Here is a 21,228-nt window from a genome sequence, read left to right as displayed (position 1 = left end):
CTGGGGCTCAGCCCCCATGTTTTTCCAAAAACGCCTTATATAGGCAAAGAAAGCTATTGTGGCTTATGCAGTAACTTTCTCGTGATGAAAGTTTCAAGTGAGCGTTTTATTAAGATTGATGCCAAGATAGTTTGCTTCATTTAGGACAGGACATTTGAGTTTGATGTTCGGCCCTCCTGCAGTTTTCGGTGGGTTAATAGAGAGCCTTTTGTCGGTTTACAATTTGTTTATTATACTAAGGGCTTGTTGCATGCGGGTAGAGGTGGTTTCCTCATGCCAGCCTACTATGATACTATTTGGTCATCGGAATAACCTTGAGTGTAGAATCCTGGACTGTTCTGTTTGTGGAGAAGCCATCCCTACTGCAATCCTGATGTACAAGGCGAAGTCCAAAATAAACAAGACTGGCGTCATAAAAATGCTTTTGATGGCGCCATCTTTTTTGTGAGTTAGTGTGTTGGAAGTTACATCCCCAGCTGACTTCCAATGAAAGCTTGGTGACATTCGGTTCAGTGGAAGCGAAGTTATTGCAACTAAAGTTTCAGTATGTTTTTGTCATTGGTACAAAAATGAGATTCGAACAAAGAGCTAATATAAAATTTTGTTTTAAAATCGGTCAAATCAAAACCGGTTTACAAAAACATTTGAATTGATAAAAAAGTTTGTGGCGATGATTCTCTATCTCGTCCCAGAGTTCATGAGTGGCCTACACGTTTCAGAGATGGTTGTGAGGTCGTAAATGACGATGACAACGGGCCGTCCAAAATCAGGGATCACCGAAAACTCCATCGAAATTGTTCGAAAATTTATCAAAAATGAACCGAAAGCATGGTTAAAATTCATGTAATCGGAGTTGAATGTCCCCAAAACATCGATTTATCGCATTTAAACTGATTATTTAGGCTTACGAAAGGTCTGTGCACGTTTCATTCCACACAAGTTAACTGAAGATCAAACATTTTTTAGTATTCAGCATTCGAACGACCTCATTAAAGAGGCGAGAAAAGACGAGAACTTCTTTTACAACATTGTACAATAACTGGTGATGGACCGTGGTGTTTCCAACATGCACCTGAGAATAAGCGTCAAAGTGCCGAATAGAAGACCCCAGACGTGCCATCACCCAAAAAATCGCGTTTGGAGAAGTCAAAATTCAAGTCGATGTTCATTTGTTTCTACGATTCCAAAGGAATTGTCCACAAGGAGTTCGTGCCAACGAGTCAAACCGTTAATGCAATTTTCTATATTGGCATTTGGAAGCGTTTGTTTCATCGCTTTCGTCGAATTCGTCCTGAATATCGCGAAGGAGGAAGCGATCTACTCTTGTGACTGATTTTTTGACTAGAAATCGCATTCCAACCATCAATAACTCACCGTATTCGCCTGATATGGCTCCCTGTGAGTTCTACCTATTGCATTGCATTTGTCCATGAAAGGAAAACGTTTTGCGTCTGTAGAGGCCATCCAAAAGGATATTCCGGCCAATGACCTGAAATACTCTTTTGAAAAGCTTTGAGACCGCGCAAAACAGTGTATCGAGGCCAGAGCAGTTTCAAGGCGACTCCGGAGCTTTTTCATGGTAGAAATATGCTCGAAGCTTTGCCATTGCCTGCTGAGGGGCGACCGCTATTAGAAAAAACGTTTTCTTCATTTTGGTCTTTCACCGAGACTCGAACCTACGTTCTCTCTGAATTCCGAATGGTAGTTACGCACCAACTTAATTCGCTATGGTGGCCGCCTCAGAGGAGACCATTTTGAATAAATAAACTCGAAGTAATCAGAACAAAGCTCCTGTCGTTTCTATTTTAGCTCGGCCTTATATTGGCCTGACAGTAAAAAGAATTCTTGTGAATGTGAAATGAAATACCGAATTGAAGACCGATTTATAAAACATATTTCTATAACTTCTAGCAGGCGTGTGTCCCATGATTAAATGAAATAATTATTTAAAATTTATTGTAAAATAAATAATAAAAAAAAAATTTAACTGTTTCGATTCAATAATTATCAAAAAATACTAATTTTAATAAAAATTTTGTTTTGCTGCAATCTTTTTTAAAATATGGAAAATAATTTCGTTTCGTTTGTGTCAGAAAATGTGCTCAGTTGTATGTACCTATGTAAGGATATTTTGATTATAAGGATATTTTTCTTTCTCTGTTGACACCAGCATTGTTATTTCTTTCTCCTTGGAGAAGCGGCTGCTGTGCCTTTTGTAGTTGAAGCTTTTCAAAATCATACTTGCGCTCTGTATATAATTGGTTAATTACCATAACTGCCAAACTGCTTCCTTGAAAATTTAACACTACAAAATTTGCACACACATTTTCCCCTTTCAATTGAAAGGATGACCGCAACACTTGACCTTTGCTTCTGCGGTAAATTGTATTCGCAATTATTTAAAAAATTTGATAATTGAAAATTTTTTTTATACATTTTTTTCATAACTTATTTTTGTAGATGTAATTTGTATAGATGTAAAAGAGAAAAACGACCTGTATCTGTTTTAAAAGTTCTTTTTTTCATAGTGATTAGCTTAGTTAGAACGGGGGAAACAAAGGATAGCGGAGTTGTTACCTAAGCTTTCTTCGTCTGAGTTTGATGGCTCGTAAGAGCTATGCGAGATTTGTTCAGAAAATTGTTCCTTCTTCGTGCATACAGCCGAAGAGGACATTTAACACACTTCACTTAAGCACTTTGGAAATTCTATCACTGCCAATAGTAGTTGGAGCAATTATGCCTTGCAATATACAAAAGCAGGTTAGGCCATATACGGGTCTTTTAATCGTATGCTATCTCCATGGAATGAAATAATTCGCTTTACGCTTTAACAACGTTGAGAAATATTGTGCACTTATTTCCAAAGCCAATGTTGTTTAGCCCAAAGAGTGCGTTTATTGAAAAGTAGTCAAAGTCCTCTTTTCTAACAAAACGAACGCGCATCTTGGCGGCTGTTTTAACAAAAAAACTATCCTTAAGCCTCGACAGATCTTCAGAAATTGACAGTTTGGCGCTCGGTCAACGATAAGCGGTGCATAGGCATGATAAATGATTTTTGTGGCTGGAAACTGAGGACTTGGACTTGGAAGTCTTCGGTTACAACAGGGGAATATTTGGAATAAGGCAAATATCTATCAAACCATTCCATAGGCAGGGCCAGAAGCCGTCACCAAGGTCTTGGAAAACTGGGTTAGAAGGATGCCCTCCTGCGCAACTAGTCGAGTCAGTTGCATGAATGAAATCGTGTTTTATACATAATGCGAATGTTTACTCATTTACTTCTTTTCTAAACTTTTTGAATTTATAAAAATTAACCACTATGTAGATTACCCTGTACAAGTATCTGTAGTTAAAATAAAGCTATGACTTCTGTCATGCATTAGCAGTTTTTAGTGTTAGTTGTGCTTCGCTGGGCAGATTTGACCAGCTTTACTTCTCCTTCAATTCACGCACTTTTATGGTTGTTTACCCTACCAAATCCAGTTTCTGGTGCACCCACTCACTGTGAGATTTTGAAGGTGCATTACTCTGTTTCCGAGTGAGTGCATGTGAGCTGTTTGCTTGGTTAGCAGTTTGGCGATGCGCAAAAGAGTTCTAAGGATGTCGGCTATTCAATGCAATGCTCACATACATACATACATGCTTTCAGTACGGTTTACAATGCTCTGCGTACATTTCGTAATCAGTGTAGCTTCTAATACATACATTTACACATATTTACAGTCTTTTATATACATAATATATATATACAATATAATATATGTACATATACAGGGGAGCTTCCAAATGGCTGTCGTGACATATGAGTGCTTTTCATATTTCCCTGAAGCATGTGTTTTTTTAATTTTTATTTCATAAGATTTTAAATGAGGTCAGTCTCTTTGTATAAATTAAATCAGAACTCGCATTCTAGAGTTTTATCAGATTCCATTATTTACATATGCGCGGCAAAAACTGTCATTTCGCGCTTCGCTTTTTTCTTTTGTCAGCGCCGGCGTATTCACTGCAATTAGTGCTTGCGGAAGTGGAGTAAGCAGTAACAGTAGTAAATGCATATACCATATGATACGTATGTATATATACAAGTGCAATTTGTTTTAGTTTTAAACCATTTAATATAAAAAAAAAATGATTTTTGTCATAAGCTCAAAACGTAATGTTACTCATACGTCCCGTATAACCAATTCTTAAAGCTTTCTTACAATTAGTTATTCAGCTTTTCATGACACAATTATTTGCTGTAAAATATTAAAATTTTTCTTCCTTTAATATATGGAAAAAGCTAAATATGTATGCGTTTTTTCATGACAGACTTTCTTCTCTTGTTAAATATGGTATGTTAGAAGTATACGGGGCTCTATCTTAAAATCATCTCAAATGTTAAGTTAACATTAAAATCAAAATCTAAGCTCATCAGAACCTCTTCTATTTTTGAGGAAGCTGATAAGCTTTGTACTCCGAATTATTTATTTATACACCCTTTATTGGGCGTTTGGCCGAGTTCCTTCTCCTATTTGTGTTGTGTGTCTTTATGTTTTTCCACAAATGGAGGGACTTACAGTTTTAAGCCTAATCCGAACGGCAAATAGCTTTTTAGGAGGAGGTTTTTCATGACAGAAATACACTCAATGGTTTGCCATTGCCTGCCGAGGGGTGACCGCTACTAGAAAAATCTTTTTCTCTCAGGTGTTTCGTGCTCGGAGATTCGAACCAACGTTCTCTCTCTGAATTCCGAATGGTAGTCACGCACCAAGCCATTCGGCTACGGCGGCCGCCTTATAATCCATTTAAAAAATCACAATTCTCATCCCTCCGGTTCTTTGTTAGTGGAGCTGAGCTGTATAATGCACTACCATATTGTAAAAGCCTTAATACTGCCTCATTATTTGAAGTTGGCTCTTCTCGAACATTTTCACAACTCATCTCTCACTCTTTATTCATATAATTAACTCCACACATCATGTAACGGAAATAACTTAACCTTATTATATATTTACAATAAGTTTTAAGATATTTAGAAAATAAAAAAATTCATTACCCAAAGCTTTCGAAATATTCTGACCATTTTGTGTTTTATTTAGTGCCATAAAATAAATCTTCAAAATTCTGTTCGAGGCTTATTTGATGCTACTCGACTTCTAAATATCATCGTACTCTTACAACTTAATTCAAAATACAATTTCTCTTGTATTTAAGGGGGAACGCCTAAAATTTTGTCGGTCCCCCAATCTCAAATGCGGTCCTTGAAAAGAAGTCTATCAAAATTAATTTTTTCGTTTTGCATTATCTATTAGGAACTGTGCATTATTTATTTTTCTGTTTTATTTTACTTTTGTATTTACATCTTAGTCAAAGCCTTCATTTTGCTAGTTTGGGCACCAGTTTTCTGCTGTTTACGTCGCCGATAAACTGATCTTAAAATTTTTTGTTTAATTTTTGGTTGTATCTCATAAAATTGATTAGGTTAGAATAAATGGTTGTCCCAAGGATAATTGGGACCAGAATTATATACTATACGAGGTGTGTTCAAGAAGTATCGCGAATTTTGAATTTTCGCAGGTTACTTGTATTCGAATTTCGATTTTTTGTGGCGATATGTTGGTATTCATGTCTCTCACTCATGCCGACGAGTTCGGCCATTTTGAATGTTCAGGTAATTGTTGACAGTTGCTTTGCTTGCACGTGTTTCGGCGCGTCTTCGATTTTTACCTATTCAAAAATATGGATTAAAGAACCTGTATCAAATTTTGTGTGAAAAACGAAATTAAGTGCGCGGATGCATTCCGAATGTTGACTGTGTCATACGGAGAAGCTACTTTGGACCAAAGTAACGTTTATCGGTGGTACAAAATGTTCTCAGAAGGCCGAGACGAAAAAATTGATGAAGAGAATAAAATGGTATTGGCCAATCGTCGTATCACCATTAGAGAAGTTGCAGAGGACCTAGACATATCGATTGGCTCGAGCCATTCGATTTTTTTGAATGATTTGGGCATGAGACGGGTCGCCGCAAAACTCGTACCGAAACTGCTCAATTTCGATCAAAAGCAGCATGGCATGAACTTTGCTAATAAGATGTTGGACTCTGTCCACGATGACCCAAATTTGCTCCAGAGGGTCATAACTGGTGATGAATCGTGTGTTTATGGTTATGACGTGAAAACCAAAGCTCAATCATCTCAATGGAAGCCGCCGCACGAACCAAGACCAAAAAAAGCGCGCCAAGTTCGGTAGAATGTAAAAGTTTTGCTTACCGTTTTCTTCAATTGCAGGGGTGTTGTGCATCATGAGGGTAAAACGGTCAATAAGGAATATTGCCTGTAAGTTTTCGCGAAGCAATCCGCCATAAACGCCCGGATTTGTGGAAGAACAAAAATTGGCTCTTGCATCACGATAACGCCCCTGCTCACACATCGTTGCTTGTGCGCGACTTTTTGGCAAAAAAAAAACACATTAATGATGTCACAGTCATCGAAGGAGGAGCTGAACAAGATAAAAAAAAATGATTTTTTGAAGTTCTTCGAAGATTGAAAAAAAAAACGTTAGCACAAGTGCATAATATCTCATGAGTATTACTTCGAAGGGGACAAAATAGATATTAATGAATAAATAACTAATTTTTGAAAAAACACAAAATTCGCGATACTTTTTGAACACACCTCGTATTCGCCCATTGTGGTACCATTGAAGGAGGAAACGAGAAACAACATATAGGTTCACCCCTAACCTTTGACTTTTTATGGCTGAATTAACTGCTTTGAGTTGCTGATTATAAACAGCAGGCAGACGAAATCTTAACGTGCTACTTTCGGATTTTTAGAAAAACAGCGAGAGCCCAGATGCCTTAATTTTAGCAAAAGTAGCAAAGTTGAGCAGAAGTCGCTGTGTGAATTTACCTCATCCTTCAGACGGCTACTAAGAAAAGGCTTGATGAAAGGAAATGTCAATCGGCTCTTTAGAGCAGTAGAGTGCAATGTCTGTGTGGAAAATTAGCCGTGCGCGTAATATCAAAGTTTCGAGTGAACCATCAGCGATTGTCGGAATAAATTTCTACTTCTATGACAATTGTTAGTTAACTAAGCAGATAATCAAGTGCTCCTTTGATAGCAGTTGCTTACAGTTGAGTTTGAAGCCGTTCCTGAATAGTCATACCGAGCCCCATCTCCAATTACCCGCTTTCCCTCCACGTGAGGGAATGTGGAGGAGGAATATACTCATAAAAAGTAGGTAGGTAGTTGAAATGGTTGAGGTACAACTCTGGCACTCCTCAAGTAGCACAAAATTGCCATTTTGATAACACTATGAGACCCTCAGCTGGCAGATAACTACAGCTAGCCAGATCTGTTGCTGTAACGGAGAATATTGATGGGATTTATGTTGCGCACTGCTCCAGGCTGCCGAAGAAAGGAGCATCCAGTGACCTTAATCGTCTAGTTACCACACCCGGACATTTACAGAGAAAGTACTCAACAGTCTTCTTATCTGAAAGGTCCCTAAGTATAAATGGTAAACCAAGCCTTCCCGCATGTGTGCCGATCGTTAAATGGCCAGTAAACACCGCTACGAGTTTGGAAATTTAATGGCGTGGAGTCTCCAGAACTGTTTGAACCTTTCGTCTATTGTACAGGGGACCCTGTATTTCTAAATAGCACCTGAAGAAATGCAGCTCCATGTGCTCCATGTGCTTTCCTTAGAAATAAGTTGTGCAATTCCTCTTTAACAACAGTCAGTGGGATGCCGATGACCGGGTAAGAGGTCTGTGAGACCAATTTAGTCCCCTTCCTGGCGAGCTCATCAGCAATTTCATTTCTCTCTATATTCCTATTCACACCCAAGATATTTGAGCTCCTCCTTACAGCAGTTGACTTGTTTGGATCTGCACCATGGCGTCGTCAGAACCTTGATCGCGGCGTGACTATCGGAAAATATGTTAATATCTCCCTCGCTTCACATTCCCCAAACATTTTGCATGCCTGCAGGATCGTAAAGGCCTCTGACTGAAAAACACTATAAAAAAGTAGACAAGATTTTTCTTTACATATTTTTTCATGTCCTCTTCCAGAAAAGTTGCCAACGTGTCTTTACTAATGTGTTGAGCCTATAATATACAACAACAAGGTCCCAGTGCTTTTTACATTTTATTTCATCGCATCTGAAGCTCATCATTTATTGGACGACTATGTTATTATTTTGTTTGAAAAAATAAGCAAATTCATTAAAACTATCGAAATGACAAAATAACAAATAATCCAGACAGCCACAGACGACACAGAGCTGATGGCCTCTGCAGCCAATGCTCAAACATAATTTTAGTACTGGTATTCATACCAGTCACTAAATAATAATAATAATAATAATAAAATATTTTGTTTATAATGTTGCAAATAGTTGGCGGCCGTTGATACCGGTGCTAACGCCGATTTCCAACACAAACCATCAAATCATGGCAAAAGCTTTTGTCAATAACAACAGGCATTGGCAAGGCTCCTAGTGTATTTCTGCAATAAAAATACTTTCTTGAACATTTAAATTAAGTAGCTACACTATTCTGTTTACTATGCATTGCATGAATTATGCATTTCCGCATTTCACTAAGCCACAAATCGGCATATTTTGCATTAACATATCTGGCATAATATCTATTTGCATGCTTATAAGTAAATACTCCAACAATGATACGCCAATCTAGTCCCAATTAATTGTATCAGCAGTGTAATAAACCTGTTTTCAAGTCGTAGCAGAGAAAAACATTCTCAAATGCTATCCAATTGTACTTATACACAAACAACAATAATGAAATATTGATATATGTAACAGAAAATATTATAGGGAAATATATGACTTTATAAGCACTGCAGAGGTTAAATTTCTGACGCATTTCTAGATTACAGTTCCTTATATTCATATAAATTGTATATATAGTGACTTATGCACCTGCAATCATTTCAAAGATCGCATGACATATTTACTGCACTTTCCAGAAGCGCAAAAGTGTTCTGCTCATCTAAATTGCGCAATTAAAATAAATTAATGTGTGGTGGCAATTTTGTGCTAAAACAAATTCATGGGAAATTGCTCGACACGACTACATATACAAGCAATGCAACATACAGTGATGTACAAAACATAAGCAAACATACTTTAATAGATTAAGTTGCAACAGCTAGAATACATATTTCGCCGGTCATCGTTGTTCTCTCTGTATATATTGATACCATTATGAGACCTCCAACAGGAAGATATCTACAGCCAGTTGGAGCTTTTAATGTAATGGGGAAGATTGATGGGACTTAGGTTGGTGCACAGCCCCAGACTGTCGAATAAAGGAGCACCCAGTGACCTTAATCGTCTAGATGCCAAATCCGGACATTTACAGAGAAAGTGCTCAATAGTCTCTTCTCTGAAAGGTCACCACAGCTTCTGCAATGCGGGTTAAATGGAAGGCGCAGAACAATTTTTCCGATAAAAAATGCACATGCGAGAATCTAGAGTTCTTGTTGTATTGGGTAGTCGAAAAAGTCTTTTCGTATTTTGTCAATAGATGTCGTTGGAGTCATCTATCTCCAGTGCTACCAATCACGTTATGTCATATCATATGGTGTTAGAAAGGTGACATTTTAAGCTTCATTTAACCAAAAAAAATTAAATTCGGAGAAGTTGAAAAAAAGTTATAGCTGTTCAAAAATGAGTGAAAATAATGAAGAAATTCTCTATATTTTGAAATTTTTGTATAAAAAAGGGAAGAATGCCACGCTAGCCAACCAATGAAATTTGTGAAGTTTACGGAGACGATGCTGTATCAGTTCATGTAGCACAACAATGGTTCGCTCGCTTCCGTTCTGGAAATTTCGATGTGAAAAATGCACCTCGCTCCGGTCGACCTATCGTTGAAAAAGTCGACAAAATTATGGAAAAGATTGACCAGGACCGTCACATAAGCTGCCATAACATCGCCAAGGCACTAAACATTCATCATCAAACGGTTTTGAACCATTTAAAAAAGGCTGGTTACAAAAAGAAGCTCGATGTTTGGGTACCACATGAATTGTTTGTGAAAAATTTAATGGACCGAATTAACATCTGCGATTCTTTGCTGAAACGAAATGAAATCAAATCATTTCTGAAGCGAATGGTAACAGGAGACGAAAAGTGCATCAAATACGACAATAATGTGCGAAAAAGATCATGGTGCAAGGGTGGTGAAGCTCAACAAATGGTCGCAAAGCCAGGATTGACGCCTCGAAAGGTTATGCTGTGTGTTTGGTGGGATTGGAAAGGAATCATCCACTTTGAACTGCTCCAGCCCGCTCGAACGATTGTTTCTACACTTTACTGTCAACAACTAATGAGATTGAAGCAAGCAATCGAAAAAAAACGGCCAGACTGATCTGCAGAAAGGGCGTCGTCTTCCATCAGGACAACGCTAGGCCACACACATCTTTAATGACTCGGCAAAAACTGGGAGAACTTGGCTGGGAAGTTTTGATGCATCCACCATATAGCTCTGACCTTGCACCATCGGACTACCATTTGTTTCGGTCAATGCAGAACTCTCTTTATGGAGTAAAGTTGGCTTCAAGAGAAGCCTGTGAAAATTACTTGTCGCAGTTTTTCGCAGAGAAACCACGAAAGTTTTACACTGATGGAATAATGTCTCTAGAAGAAAAATGGCAAAAGGTGGTCAACCAAAATGGTACATATTTAGTTTAATAAAGTTCATTATAAATATAAAAAAAAATGAGTTGAAGTTTGATTAGAAATACGAAAAGACTTTTTCGACTACCCAATATTTGATTTTTTATTTTGGTACAATATTAAAAATGTAAGAAATAAATGGTATAAAAAGTTTAAATCTATTAATAACCTGATCTTTTATGAAAAATATCGTCATTATCTAAAAGGGTTCAACTGTCTGGACAAATTTCTACACAGAAATTATATTTTTAATTTTGAACTAAATATTCAGTCTAAACCGAAGGCCTTCTGCAAATTCATCAAATCAAAAAAGTATTATATGTTGCACAAGTCCATCGTCTTCCTTGACGGAACATCTGCGGGCTCTATTCATGACGCAGCTAACTTATTTGCGATTTTTTAAATCGAACTGTGTTTCCGATGACGTAGTGTTGCACATATTTTTTTTTAATTTTATCATGACACATCATTCGTGTTTTGATCACTTTCCCTCTCAATTGAGGACGCAATAACTGAACTCAAACTGACTTTGATGGACTTCCGGCTATTTTATTTAAGGTAGTAGTCTGGTAACTTATTTTGAAAATTTCGAATTTCGGTTTTTTAAATATTTTGAAAGTGCGATATATTGGTAATATACTGTACAAATTTTAGACCGAAATTCGAAATATTGACGAAATTATTGCACATACATGAGAGCGGCTCGTACTTGCGCGGCTCAATTGCTAAAACTTTAAACGCGTTTTTCTCAAAACAACGTTTTCCCGGATGGCCGTTGTGAAAACAAATTTTCTATCTAACGGATTGGGCTGAAATTTAGATATGTTTTTCTACACATCAATAGTTCTGGCGGGTAGTAGATTTAATTTATTTCGTCCCTAACTTTCCATTTTTTAGTCCGATTTCCACTTTAAAAAAACTTTTCTTACGAAGTCCGCAATTTTGTTATTTTTTGTCAAAATCATTTGATCTTACTACCCGCCATAACGACAAGCACACTGATTAATAAGCAATTTATTTTTTCTGTTTCAGATGACCACCAGTGACGAAATCACGCCGGCCAGCCACTGTGCCTCTTTTTTTGCCGCTTGCTGCAGTGTACAAAAATAGTATCAAAACATTAAAAAAAAAATTTTTTTTTGTACACCTTCTGATACCTTTAATAACATATCAGAAAATCAAACCGATTGAGTTTTATTTTCCCTTCCAAAAAATGTCCCAAACATGGCCTCAAAAAACGTGTAAGTTACCAGACTACTACCTTAAAAGTTGCCCTGCTCTGGTGGCATCGATGAAAATAATTTTCAGTAAGTCATTATTTCTTAGAAAATTCACTGATGCTTGGAAACTTCCTTTTATATTTAACTCATATATTCAAAAGTGGCAATAAGAGTGATATGTGTAATTATAGACTTATCTCGAAACTCACTACTGCAACCAAGCTCTTTGAATGCTTTATGAAAGATAAAATATATTTATCAGTTAAGAGCCAATTTGCTCGAAACAACACGGATTTGTATTGAGTCGTTCTACACTTACAAATCTGTCTGCCTTTAGTGAGTCCTTCGACAAAGTTTCATATACGGTGTTGGTCGACAAGCTCGCCTGACTGGGTTTTCATTCTACTTTTCTGCAATTGCCTAAATCCTATTTGAATCAAAGACGGTGTATGGAGAGGGTTCAAAAAATTTTGAATTTCACTCAATTTCTCAGACCCGAAACCATCATACGAATCACGTTGTCGTTTGATTGGTCTCTTTCCATTACGTGTCAGAGGTACCTTTCAGGCAGTATCGTTTATCTTTGTTCTCATTACTGGCAAAATTGACTGCCCGGTCCTTCTAGAAAGAATACAGTTTAATGTTCCTTGCAGAAATTTTCGCCGTTGCAAGATTTTTCACGTTAGCTTTAGTATAATGTCCTATGCTGATGCGTCACTCGTTAGATCGTTGTCTGACCTTAATTATCTCTCAACTCTTTTGGATTTGGACCTTTTTAGGGCCAAACATGTATTTCAAATGCAATTAAAAAATTACTTTCTATGTAAGAAATCAAAATAATACCTAGTATATATTTGTTATTTTAGTTTCATAATTATTAATTTCGTTAAAATTCAATTGTATCTTGTATATATTTTTAGCAATTTAATGGTTTCTTATGTTGATAATCTAATTTTACTACACTTTTTAATATTAAATATTGTAAATTTGTATTGTATTTAAGTTCTGAATTCATATCTTAAATGTCTGTTCCGAATTTTGTTAGACATTAATGAATAAATAAATAAATAAAATATAAATAAATACATGAACTACAATTCTATCAACTTGCAGGCAAGAGTAAAAACACACACAATACTGCCTAGTTACAAAAAAATGTGAATATCGCATGAAAATGGGCTCACTAATATTATATGGTATAATCTCTTAAGAGAGAGGACACAAGTCTTCTAGTTAGACTGTTGAAGCGGTCTTCCCTCTTGGTCACACACTCGTCAAAAGGACTAAAGGGTTAGAAAATGTGAATTGTAGAAGGCCGCTACTCTACATATTTACTTAAAATTAAATGAATTTAAGAAGAGAAATTTTAAAGCGCCTGCTCAAATTGCCCACAGCTGCACTCTTAGAATGGAATACAGAAGTCATTAATTTAATGAACCAAACCCTACAATTTTGTGGGTACAATGACAGGTGAAAGAGCACTTGAGTGGGACTTGTCCAAAAAAATTACATGGCTAAAAGCAAAAATTATATTATAAAATTTTGGAGCAGCCAATTTCATTCCGTTATTTCTTTCTAAAGCTTAATGAATCGGTAATAATATTTGAGTTATTCAAATGAACATAGATTTCTGAGAGAACCTGTCTAGACATCAGAGCAAAATTGTTAAAATGAGTTTGAGTGTCAATGACCTAAGCGACTTGATTTCTGTTGAAAGTTCAACGTATCGATAATTATATTTAAGGATTTCGAATGAAAATACATTTCACGAGCTGCAAACAGGTGTTAAGAGTAAGCTGAGGTATTGCCAGCTGAGCTATTCAAATACGGAGGTGATGAACTGGTTAATGCATGTATCAACATATGCTGCATAGATGGATGGACGGATTTCGACTGGATTTTAAGTGTGCCCTGCCAATTCACAGGAAAGACGACTATCCTGCAATTTGTGCTAATTATCGCCAATGAATCGTCCAAGTGATGTTTATAATTTCTTAACAGGCATTTTGTGTCAACGACTTGATATTCAGGATAACTCAGGAAATCTAGGTGAATACGAGGGGTGCTTTTTATATATCGGGATTAGAGAACAAAAACAAATTTTAATCATCGAAAATCACTTTATTGTTTTTCAAAATATTCTCCATGAAGATCTATACACTTTTGCATGCGTTTGAACCAATTGCCGAGGCACTTTTGCCACTCTGAATGAGGTACCTCCAAAACTTACATTCTGAATGCCGCAACCGCTTCTTCAGGTGTCGAAAAACGTGGACCTCTCAGTTTGTTTTTTACGTATGGGAATAAAAAGAAGTCATTCGGTGCCAAGTCAGGCCTATACAGCGAATGGCCCATTAATTCGATGTTTTGGGTGCTCAAAAATGCAGTTGTTTGGCGATTGGTTTTCCTAATTTCTTGGAAGACAACTGGCAAACAAATGGTTGTGTACCACTCAGAATTTATTGTTCTGCGTTCTTCTAGTAGTACGGTTGCGACTTGTCCAGTTTTTCCTAAAAAAGAGGAGACCATTTGCTTGGAAGTGCTTCGTGCGCGAACAACTTTTGTTGGATTTGGCTCATCTTGAAACACCCTTACAGTCGACTGCTGTTTACTTTCGGGCTCATACGCGTAAATTCATGATTCATCATCTGTCTCGATGTCATAGACGTGTTTCGAAGCCCTGCGATCGTATTTTTTGAGCATTTCCTTCGACCAATCGACACGAGCCTTTTTTGGAGCGATTGACAAAATGTGTGGGATCCAACGCGAACAAATTTTTTTGACAGTCAAATGTTTATGCAATATTGAATGTATGCTGTTCTCACTAATGCCTAAGATTGTCTCAATCTCACGATAGGTCACATGACTATCTTGCAATATCAGTTCGCGCACAGCATCAATGGTTTTCGGAACAACACTTGATTTTGGACGACCTTCGTGAAATTCGTCTTGGAGTGAACTACGACCACGATTGAATTCACCATACCATCGATAAACACTGGTCCTTGATGGAGCTTCATCGCCAAAAAATGAATTAAGTTCATCCATGCAATGTTGCTGAGTTAATCCACGTCGAAAGTTGTAAAAAATAATCGCTTTGGACGGAGATGAATCTTTTAAGTTACTGTAAACAACACAAATAACGCTGGTATTTCAAAACGTTCTGAGTACGTAAAAGCCAAAGAATGTCGAACTTTGCGATACAGCTGTCAGTTGCCAGATTGCAACACCAGGGTTGCCAAATACCGGCACCTAAAAGGCACCCCTCGTATCATAGAAAAAAAAGATTCCGAGTCAGTTGACATCATGCTTGAACAACTATGTAGCGATTTCTCTGGATGCACTAGCTGATACCGGGACAACCTACTGCCCACATGTGCTACTTTAGGCTGAGTAGGCAACTGAGAAGTAAATCTTTATGAACTAAAAGTTCTAGCCCTATCACTTCTAGCCCGTACATTTTATGGCAGATGTGCATAAACTATAAGGATTGCCTATAAATAAATTTGGCCATATTTTGGTGGGGTTTTCATACTTCAGTTTTTTTGCCTTAAAATTTTCATAAGATATAAACAAAACGAAGGTCAACCCATATTTAAGGATATTATAATTTTGAAATAAATTCATATTTGAAAACAAATTGTCTAGATTAAACAGAAAATATTACAATTTGTTCAATACTGTACATATTTTACACACACACATTTACCTACATATGTACGCGCCTGCCACAAAATCCCATATGCCCTTCATTCCATGTGAAATATTGTACATTGCCCACAACAATACTGAATGAATTTCATAAGGCACTCAAGAAACTTGCATTTATGTTTATATATAGTAAAATAAATGCGCACTTGCAGAAAACGTATTTATATGCACACATTTTAATACACATATTTTTTATACATACAAGTACATATGTACATCAACAGCCGCATGTTGGTGCGTAACAAATTGTGAGTGAAAGCATGTTGTAAATATTTTGTAATTGTCTTGCAATTACAACGAAGTGGCACTTTAAAATGTAAATGCATATGATGTGTTGTTATGTCGCAAATTTATGGAACAAATGTGCCCACACTCATTTATAGTTCCACCTACAGCCAGTGCGAGAGAAAGCGAATTTAATGCCTTGTCGATTCTACACTGCGTATGAGTAGTTTAAGGATCCCTTGCAGGCTGCAACTACGGGTACATGGCTGCCTTACAGCTTTTTAAAAGCAATTGAATCGTTCAAGTTGTAAAATTCAATTTCATATAAAACCTTAAATATGCGCAATGCAAACACTTTAATTTCACCAATATGAAACTGATCGAAGGTACATGAAGAATGCATTCCATGGAAAATGTTTGAAACTCAGTTACGTAGATAAGCTGATTATTTGTAATATGGTAACGAACATAGATTATCAGGAATTCGTGATACTAGCAAAGAAGAGGAAAGTGGAAAAACAATGCTATTGTATATTCCATTTTGAGGAGGTATTTGCTGGAATTATTTGTATTGTCGGCAATTTGCAAATAACGAAAACAACTGAAAATTTAAGCGAATAATCAGATTGACTTTAAGAACTACAAACACAGTATTTCTTGGATATCAGAATCCAGCAAAAAGCTCAAAATTCATACAAATTACCCATTAAAGTCGTTTATGAAAATTCTGCTTAAATATTTTGTAGATTTCTATAAAAATCCCAAAAACGTAATAATTGTGAACAAGTCAGATCTTAAAGAATATGAATTTGACTTAGTATATACATGTAAGATGTACTCAACAAGAGTTGCCATGTCGCAAAAGAACAATCACCAAATGCTGGCAGTTTTTTTATTTTTGAATGCATTTTTTCAAAAGGATCATACAGTTGCAACGTACAATAATAAGTGGATAGAATTTTTAAGCGCAATATATGTACATATTAGGGCGGGTCGATTTAAAAATCGCTCATTGCTCTGTGAAAATTGTATTCTAGGGATCAAAATAAGAAACTTTGCCGAACGAGCCATACCGCTAAAACGAATTCTGATGTCCCCCAATTTGGGGGATGTCCCATTTTGGGCCTTTACATGAAAAAATCAGCTAAATGGCTATGTTTTTTCTTTATTTTTATTTATTTATAATAATATTTATTATTTATTTATAATAATATCTATGATTTTTTTGCCTCCCCACAAATCGACTCGGCCCAGTACATATATACATTAACCGGAGATTTTACTGCACTTATATATTGCTTGTGGAGATTTTTCGTGACCTATTTTATTTATTTATTTATTTAATGTCTAACAATTGATGTCGGTAGTCTAGCGTAAGTGCATTAGCCTGTCATCCCAGACGTTGTGGGTTCGAATCCCATGTAAAGCACGGTCCTCGTACTCTTCCAAATTTGCCTACTTTCACTGTTTCTCAAAAAAAAAAACTCATTCCTCAAACCCTAAAAATTATCCTTTCCATCCTTCAACGCATTATTTGCATTGTGGCGGCAAAATCAAGCAAGAACAAAGAAAAACACACAGTTACACATACATAGTTTCATCAGTGGCGCCAGCAAGAGGAAACGGGCAACCGCGGTAATAGCGTAGACACACCAAATTTCACGAAGTCCTCAACCATATTTGCGATCCTTCTGGGAGAAAAATGTGAAACTTGGTTTGCGCTCCAAGCAGTAAGAAGGCGTTGTTCTTAAGCAACGACAGGTGGGCATTCCCACTATTTAGGACTGGTAGCTGCAGGCTAATCACTTACCCTGTCAGAAATCAAATAGATCAACGAAACCAACGCAAGACAACTCTTTTCAAGGCCCTATGCTCCCGAGAGGAGTGAACAAGGAAAAAACAAAACAAAAAAGCAAAAAAAAAAAAATAAGGGGTGAAATCCATTAACTGGATGGCTTAATTCCAGAAAATACTGTAATTGAAATAAACAAATTAAATTTTCATGTAAAATACTCAACCGAATAAACTTTTTTAATTAATAATAATAGCGCTCACTCCTTGGTAGGCAATGGTAGACCTCCACCGTTTCTATCATGAAAAAGCTTCTCATTGAAAGCCATGTCGTTCAGAGGCACAAATACAAACAGGAGGAGCTAGACCAAATCCCAAAAAAAAAAAAAAAAAATGTGTAAGCGCTAATTATATTTATATACATATAAATACAAATTATTTATATATGTATACTAGGGCGGGTAGATTTAAAAATCGCTCATTGCTCTGCGAAAATCGTATTCTAGGGATCAAAATAAGAAACTTTGCCGAAGGAACCACAACTCTAAAACGAATTCTGATGTCCCCCAATTTAAAAATATCACAATTTTTGGCCTTTACATGAAAAAATCAGCTAAATAGCTATGCTTTTTTTTTATTTATAATAATATTTATTATTTATTTATAATAATATATATTTTTTCTCTTAAGAAATTTATTTAGTCAGAACATATGTAAATGAAAAAATTAATTTAAGTTAGTTATAGAAAAGAAACTAAAAAGTTCGACCCAAATTGGGGGACATTAGATATTGTTTTAGAGGTATGGTTCCTTCGGCAAAGTTTCTTATTTTGATCCCTAGAATATGATTTTCACAGAGCAATGGGCGATTTTTTTGCCTCCCCACAAATCGACCCGGCTTAATGTATACACAAATAAATATTTTGCTTCTTGTGTTTAAATATTAGGTGACCTTTTTTTCTTTGTTTCTTTTTCATGGCAGAAATGCATTCGGAGGTTTGCCACTGTCTGCAGAGGGGCGACCGCTATTAAAAACATTTTTCTCTATATTCTGGTGTTTCACGGAGATTCGAGCCTACGTTTTCTCTGAATTACGAATGGTACTCACACAGAAACCCATTCGGCTACGGCGTCCGCCTTCTATAGCTACGAATTTTTCGTTTATAAAATTTCACATTTTTCCGCTGTTAAAAAGTTTAACGGCATAACATTCTTTTATTTGACGTACTTTTATATTAATTTTTACTTCAAAAACTGCGTTGCTTGTATTAATAAATATATTTTTTTCTTATATTTTAAATAGTTTTTTTTTATGGTATGTTTAATTGCTTTCAGTCAAAGAAATTCTACTCATGAGTCCCGAAATACCACGAACACTTTAAAAATATAGCGAAATATTGGGATCAAAATTATCCGCCATTATTGGGATCTCTAGTAAATATATCTAAATAAATTAGAGTTATCATATATCTTAATAAATTAGAGTTCAACCAAAGGGCGATTTTTCGATTTCTGATCTAACAATCGGCCGATTATCACTAATTACATAAATTAGGGGAAATAGTTCTGCATGTAGTGTAGCCTTCCCAATAAAAATAACTTTTTCATAAAATCAACCAGTTCCACATTCAACGATCAGTGCACTACGCCCATGTCTAGCCAAACCTTTTATTTTCCGTTGAGGTGTTTTATTATCTTTTTTTTTTTTTTTTTTTTTTGATTTTTTTTATTCATACGTATTTAATCTACGAAATCGGAAATTCTAGTTTTTCCACAATCCAAGAACTATTTATGATAACTGTTTATTTAAAATTTCACTTACTTGGATGCAAAACCTTTTGCGCTTTACTGTGGCTGGCACAAAATGATGAGTAGAGCTTGAAATGGTTGACGTAGTACAAGAAAGCCGAACCGATTGCAAAGAGAACATTCTGGAAGAAGTAAAATAGAAAGATAAGCATTTGAGCATTGTTTTATGTGTGTTTATATATGTATGGTAAACATTTTATAAATTTGAACTACTTGTAAAATTGGTAGTATGCTATTTTTCAATTCAGATTTTATAAACGAATTTAAAATTCGAGAAAAATGTTTAATTTTGCCTTCGTCACACTTGATTCCTTTTCTTGCTTTCCTTATTTGTACATATATTTATATACAAATATTTAATTTGCGCATATATTCCTTAATAGATATGGGCCAAGTATCTACTACAATTTCTGGTGTACGTCTTGCAACTATCTTACAAAATACCGAACCTAAAATTTTATGCGACTCCGAAAGACTCATGGAGTTTTATGAAAAGCTTAATGTTGTTACAGGATTACAAGTGGATCTTTTTTCAACCTCATCCCTTTAATGTAGGATTAGGTGGTTCATGTTGGGAACCAAGCTCCAGTTAACTTATTCATAAATGATTCGAAGTTGGAAAGAAATGTTGGAGGAGATGCACATATGCATTTTGTTAGTAGCTTTCTATCAGTTTTCAAATTAGAGGAACAAAGTATCTACCGTAGTGCATTTTAGTAGGTAGCCGATTGGGTTGGTGCGTGACTACCATTCGGAATTCAGAGAGAACATAGGTTCCAATCTCGGCGAAACACCAAAATTAAGATAAAGTTTTTTCTAGCAGCGGTCGCCCTTCGGCAGGCAATGGCAAACCTCTGAGTGTGTTTCTGCCATGAAAAAGCTCCTTATAAAAATATCTGCCGTTCGGAGTCGGCTTGAAACTGTAGTTCCCTCCATTTGAGGAACAACATCAAGACGCACACCACAAATAGGAGGAGAAGCTCGGCCAAACACCCAAAAAGGGTGTAATAGTGCTAGTAGTGTAATTGCTTTAATGAAGTCAACTGTGAAAATGGAAGTCAAGAAGGAATATATAATAAATAGTTTCGTCTTGTATTTTACTATAAGAATTTGTATGGTTGATAAGTTAGTTAGGAAATAGATTCTCGAGATGATTTCACCCAGCAAAGCGAGTTTGCAGTTCCTTTAGCCGCCTGCGGGTTGCTCTAGGATAGGAGGTACGCAAGCCAATTTGGTAGGCACCTTGGTAATGTTGAAAGACCTTCTTAATCAGAGCTGCATCAGAGACGAATGAGAGAACACCTTAGGCTAACCAAGCCATACCATAAACAAGGTTAACCCTATTAACCGTTATTATAATATTATTTGGCACTACTAGCCTCATAATCGGCGCTTAAGCAAACAATAATGCTGTTAACCGTTCTCAATCCGACATTAATCAGGCTGGCAGACAGTTACTAAGAGGGGAAACCAAAAGAAGCCGAAGTATAAGGTAGCCGAGCCAAGTAAGCCGCGAACAAAACACGAAAAGCCACAAGCTGTTGTGATAAAACCCGTAGAAGGCCATAGCTATGGAGATTACGACAGATGAGTCAGTCAAAGTTAGGTCCGTAAGGAAAACGAAGGCTGGGTTCATTCTTTTGGAGTTTGGTAGGGGAGAGAAAGTCCCGCCAGAGTTCGTGCAAAGCGAAGCGCCTCAACCTACCGCACTGTCTCAGGCGCAGCAACTTTCGTGATCAGCGGGCAGATACCCGTCGACCTCATGGTGCGAGAACGA

At 36.5% G+C, this 21,228-nt stretch overlaps 1 protein-coding gene across 1 annotated transcript in view; it reads right to left on the bottom strand.

Annotated features, from left to right (window-relative positions):
- LOC128861886 (protein still life, isoforms C/SIF type 2) overlaps positions 1–21,228 on the bottom strand; it is a 418,993-nt gene that overhangs the window by 16,847 nt on the left and 380,918 nt on the right. The window contains exon 15 of the mRNA XM_054100262.1: positions 19,465–19,573. Coding sequence (XP_053956237.1) covers positions 19,465–19,573 — 109 coding nt within the window. The remainder of the gene's footprint in view (positions 1–19,464; positions 19,574–21,228) is intronic.

This window comes from Anastrepha ludens, chromosome 4 (assembly GCF_028408465.1).
Source record: "Anastrepha ludens isolate Willacy chromosome 4, idAnaLude1.1, whole genome shotgun sequence".
NCBI classification, from domain to species: Eukaryota; Metazoa; Arthropoda; class Insecta; order Diptera; family Tephritidae; genus Anastrepha; species Anastrepha ludens.
The sequence above is the reverse complement of the archived record's forward strand: the minus strand, read 5'-3'. Positions and strand labels throughout refer to the sequence as shown.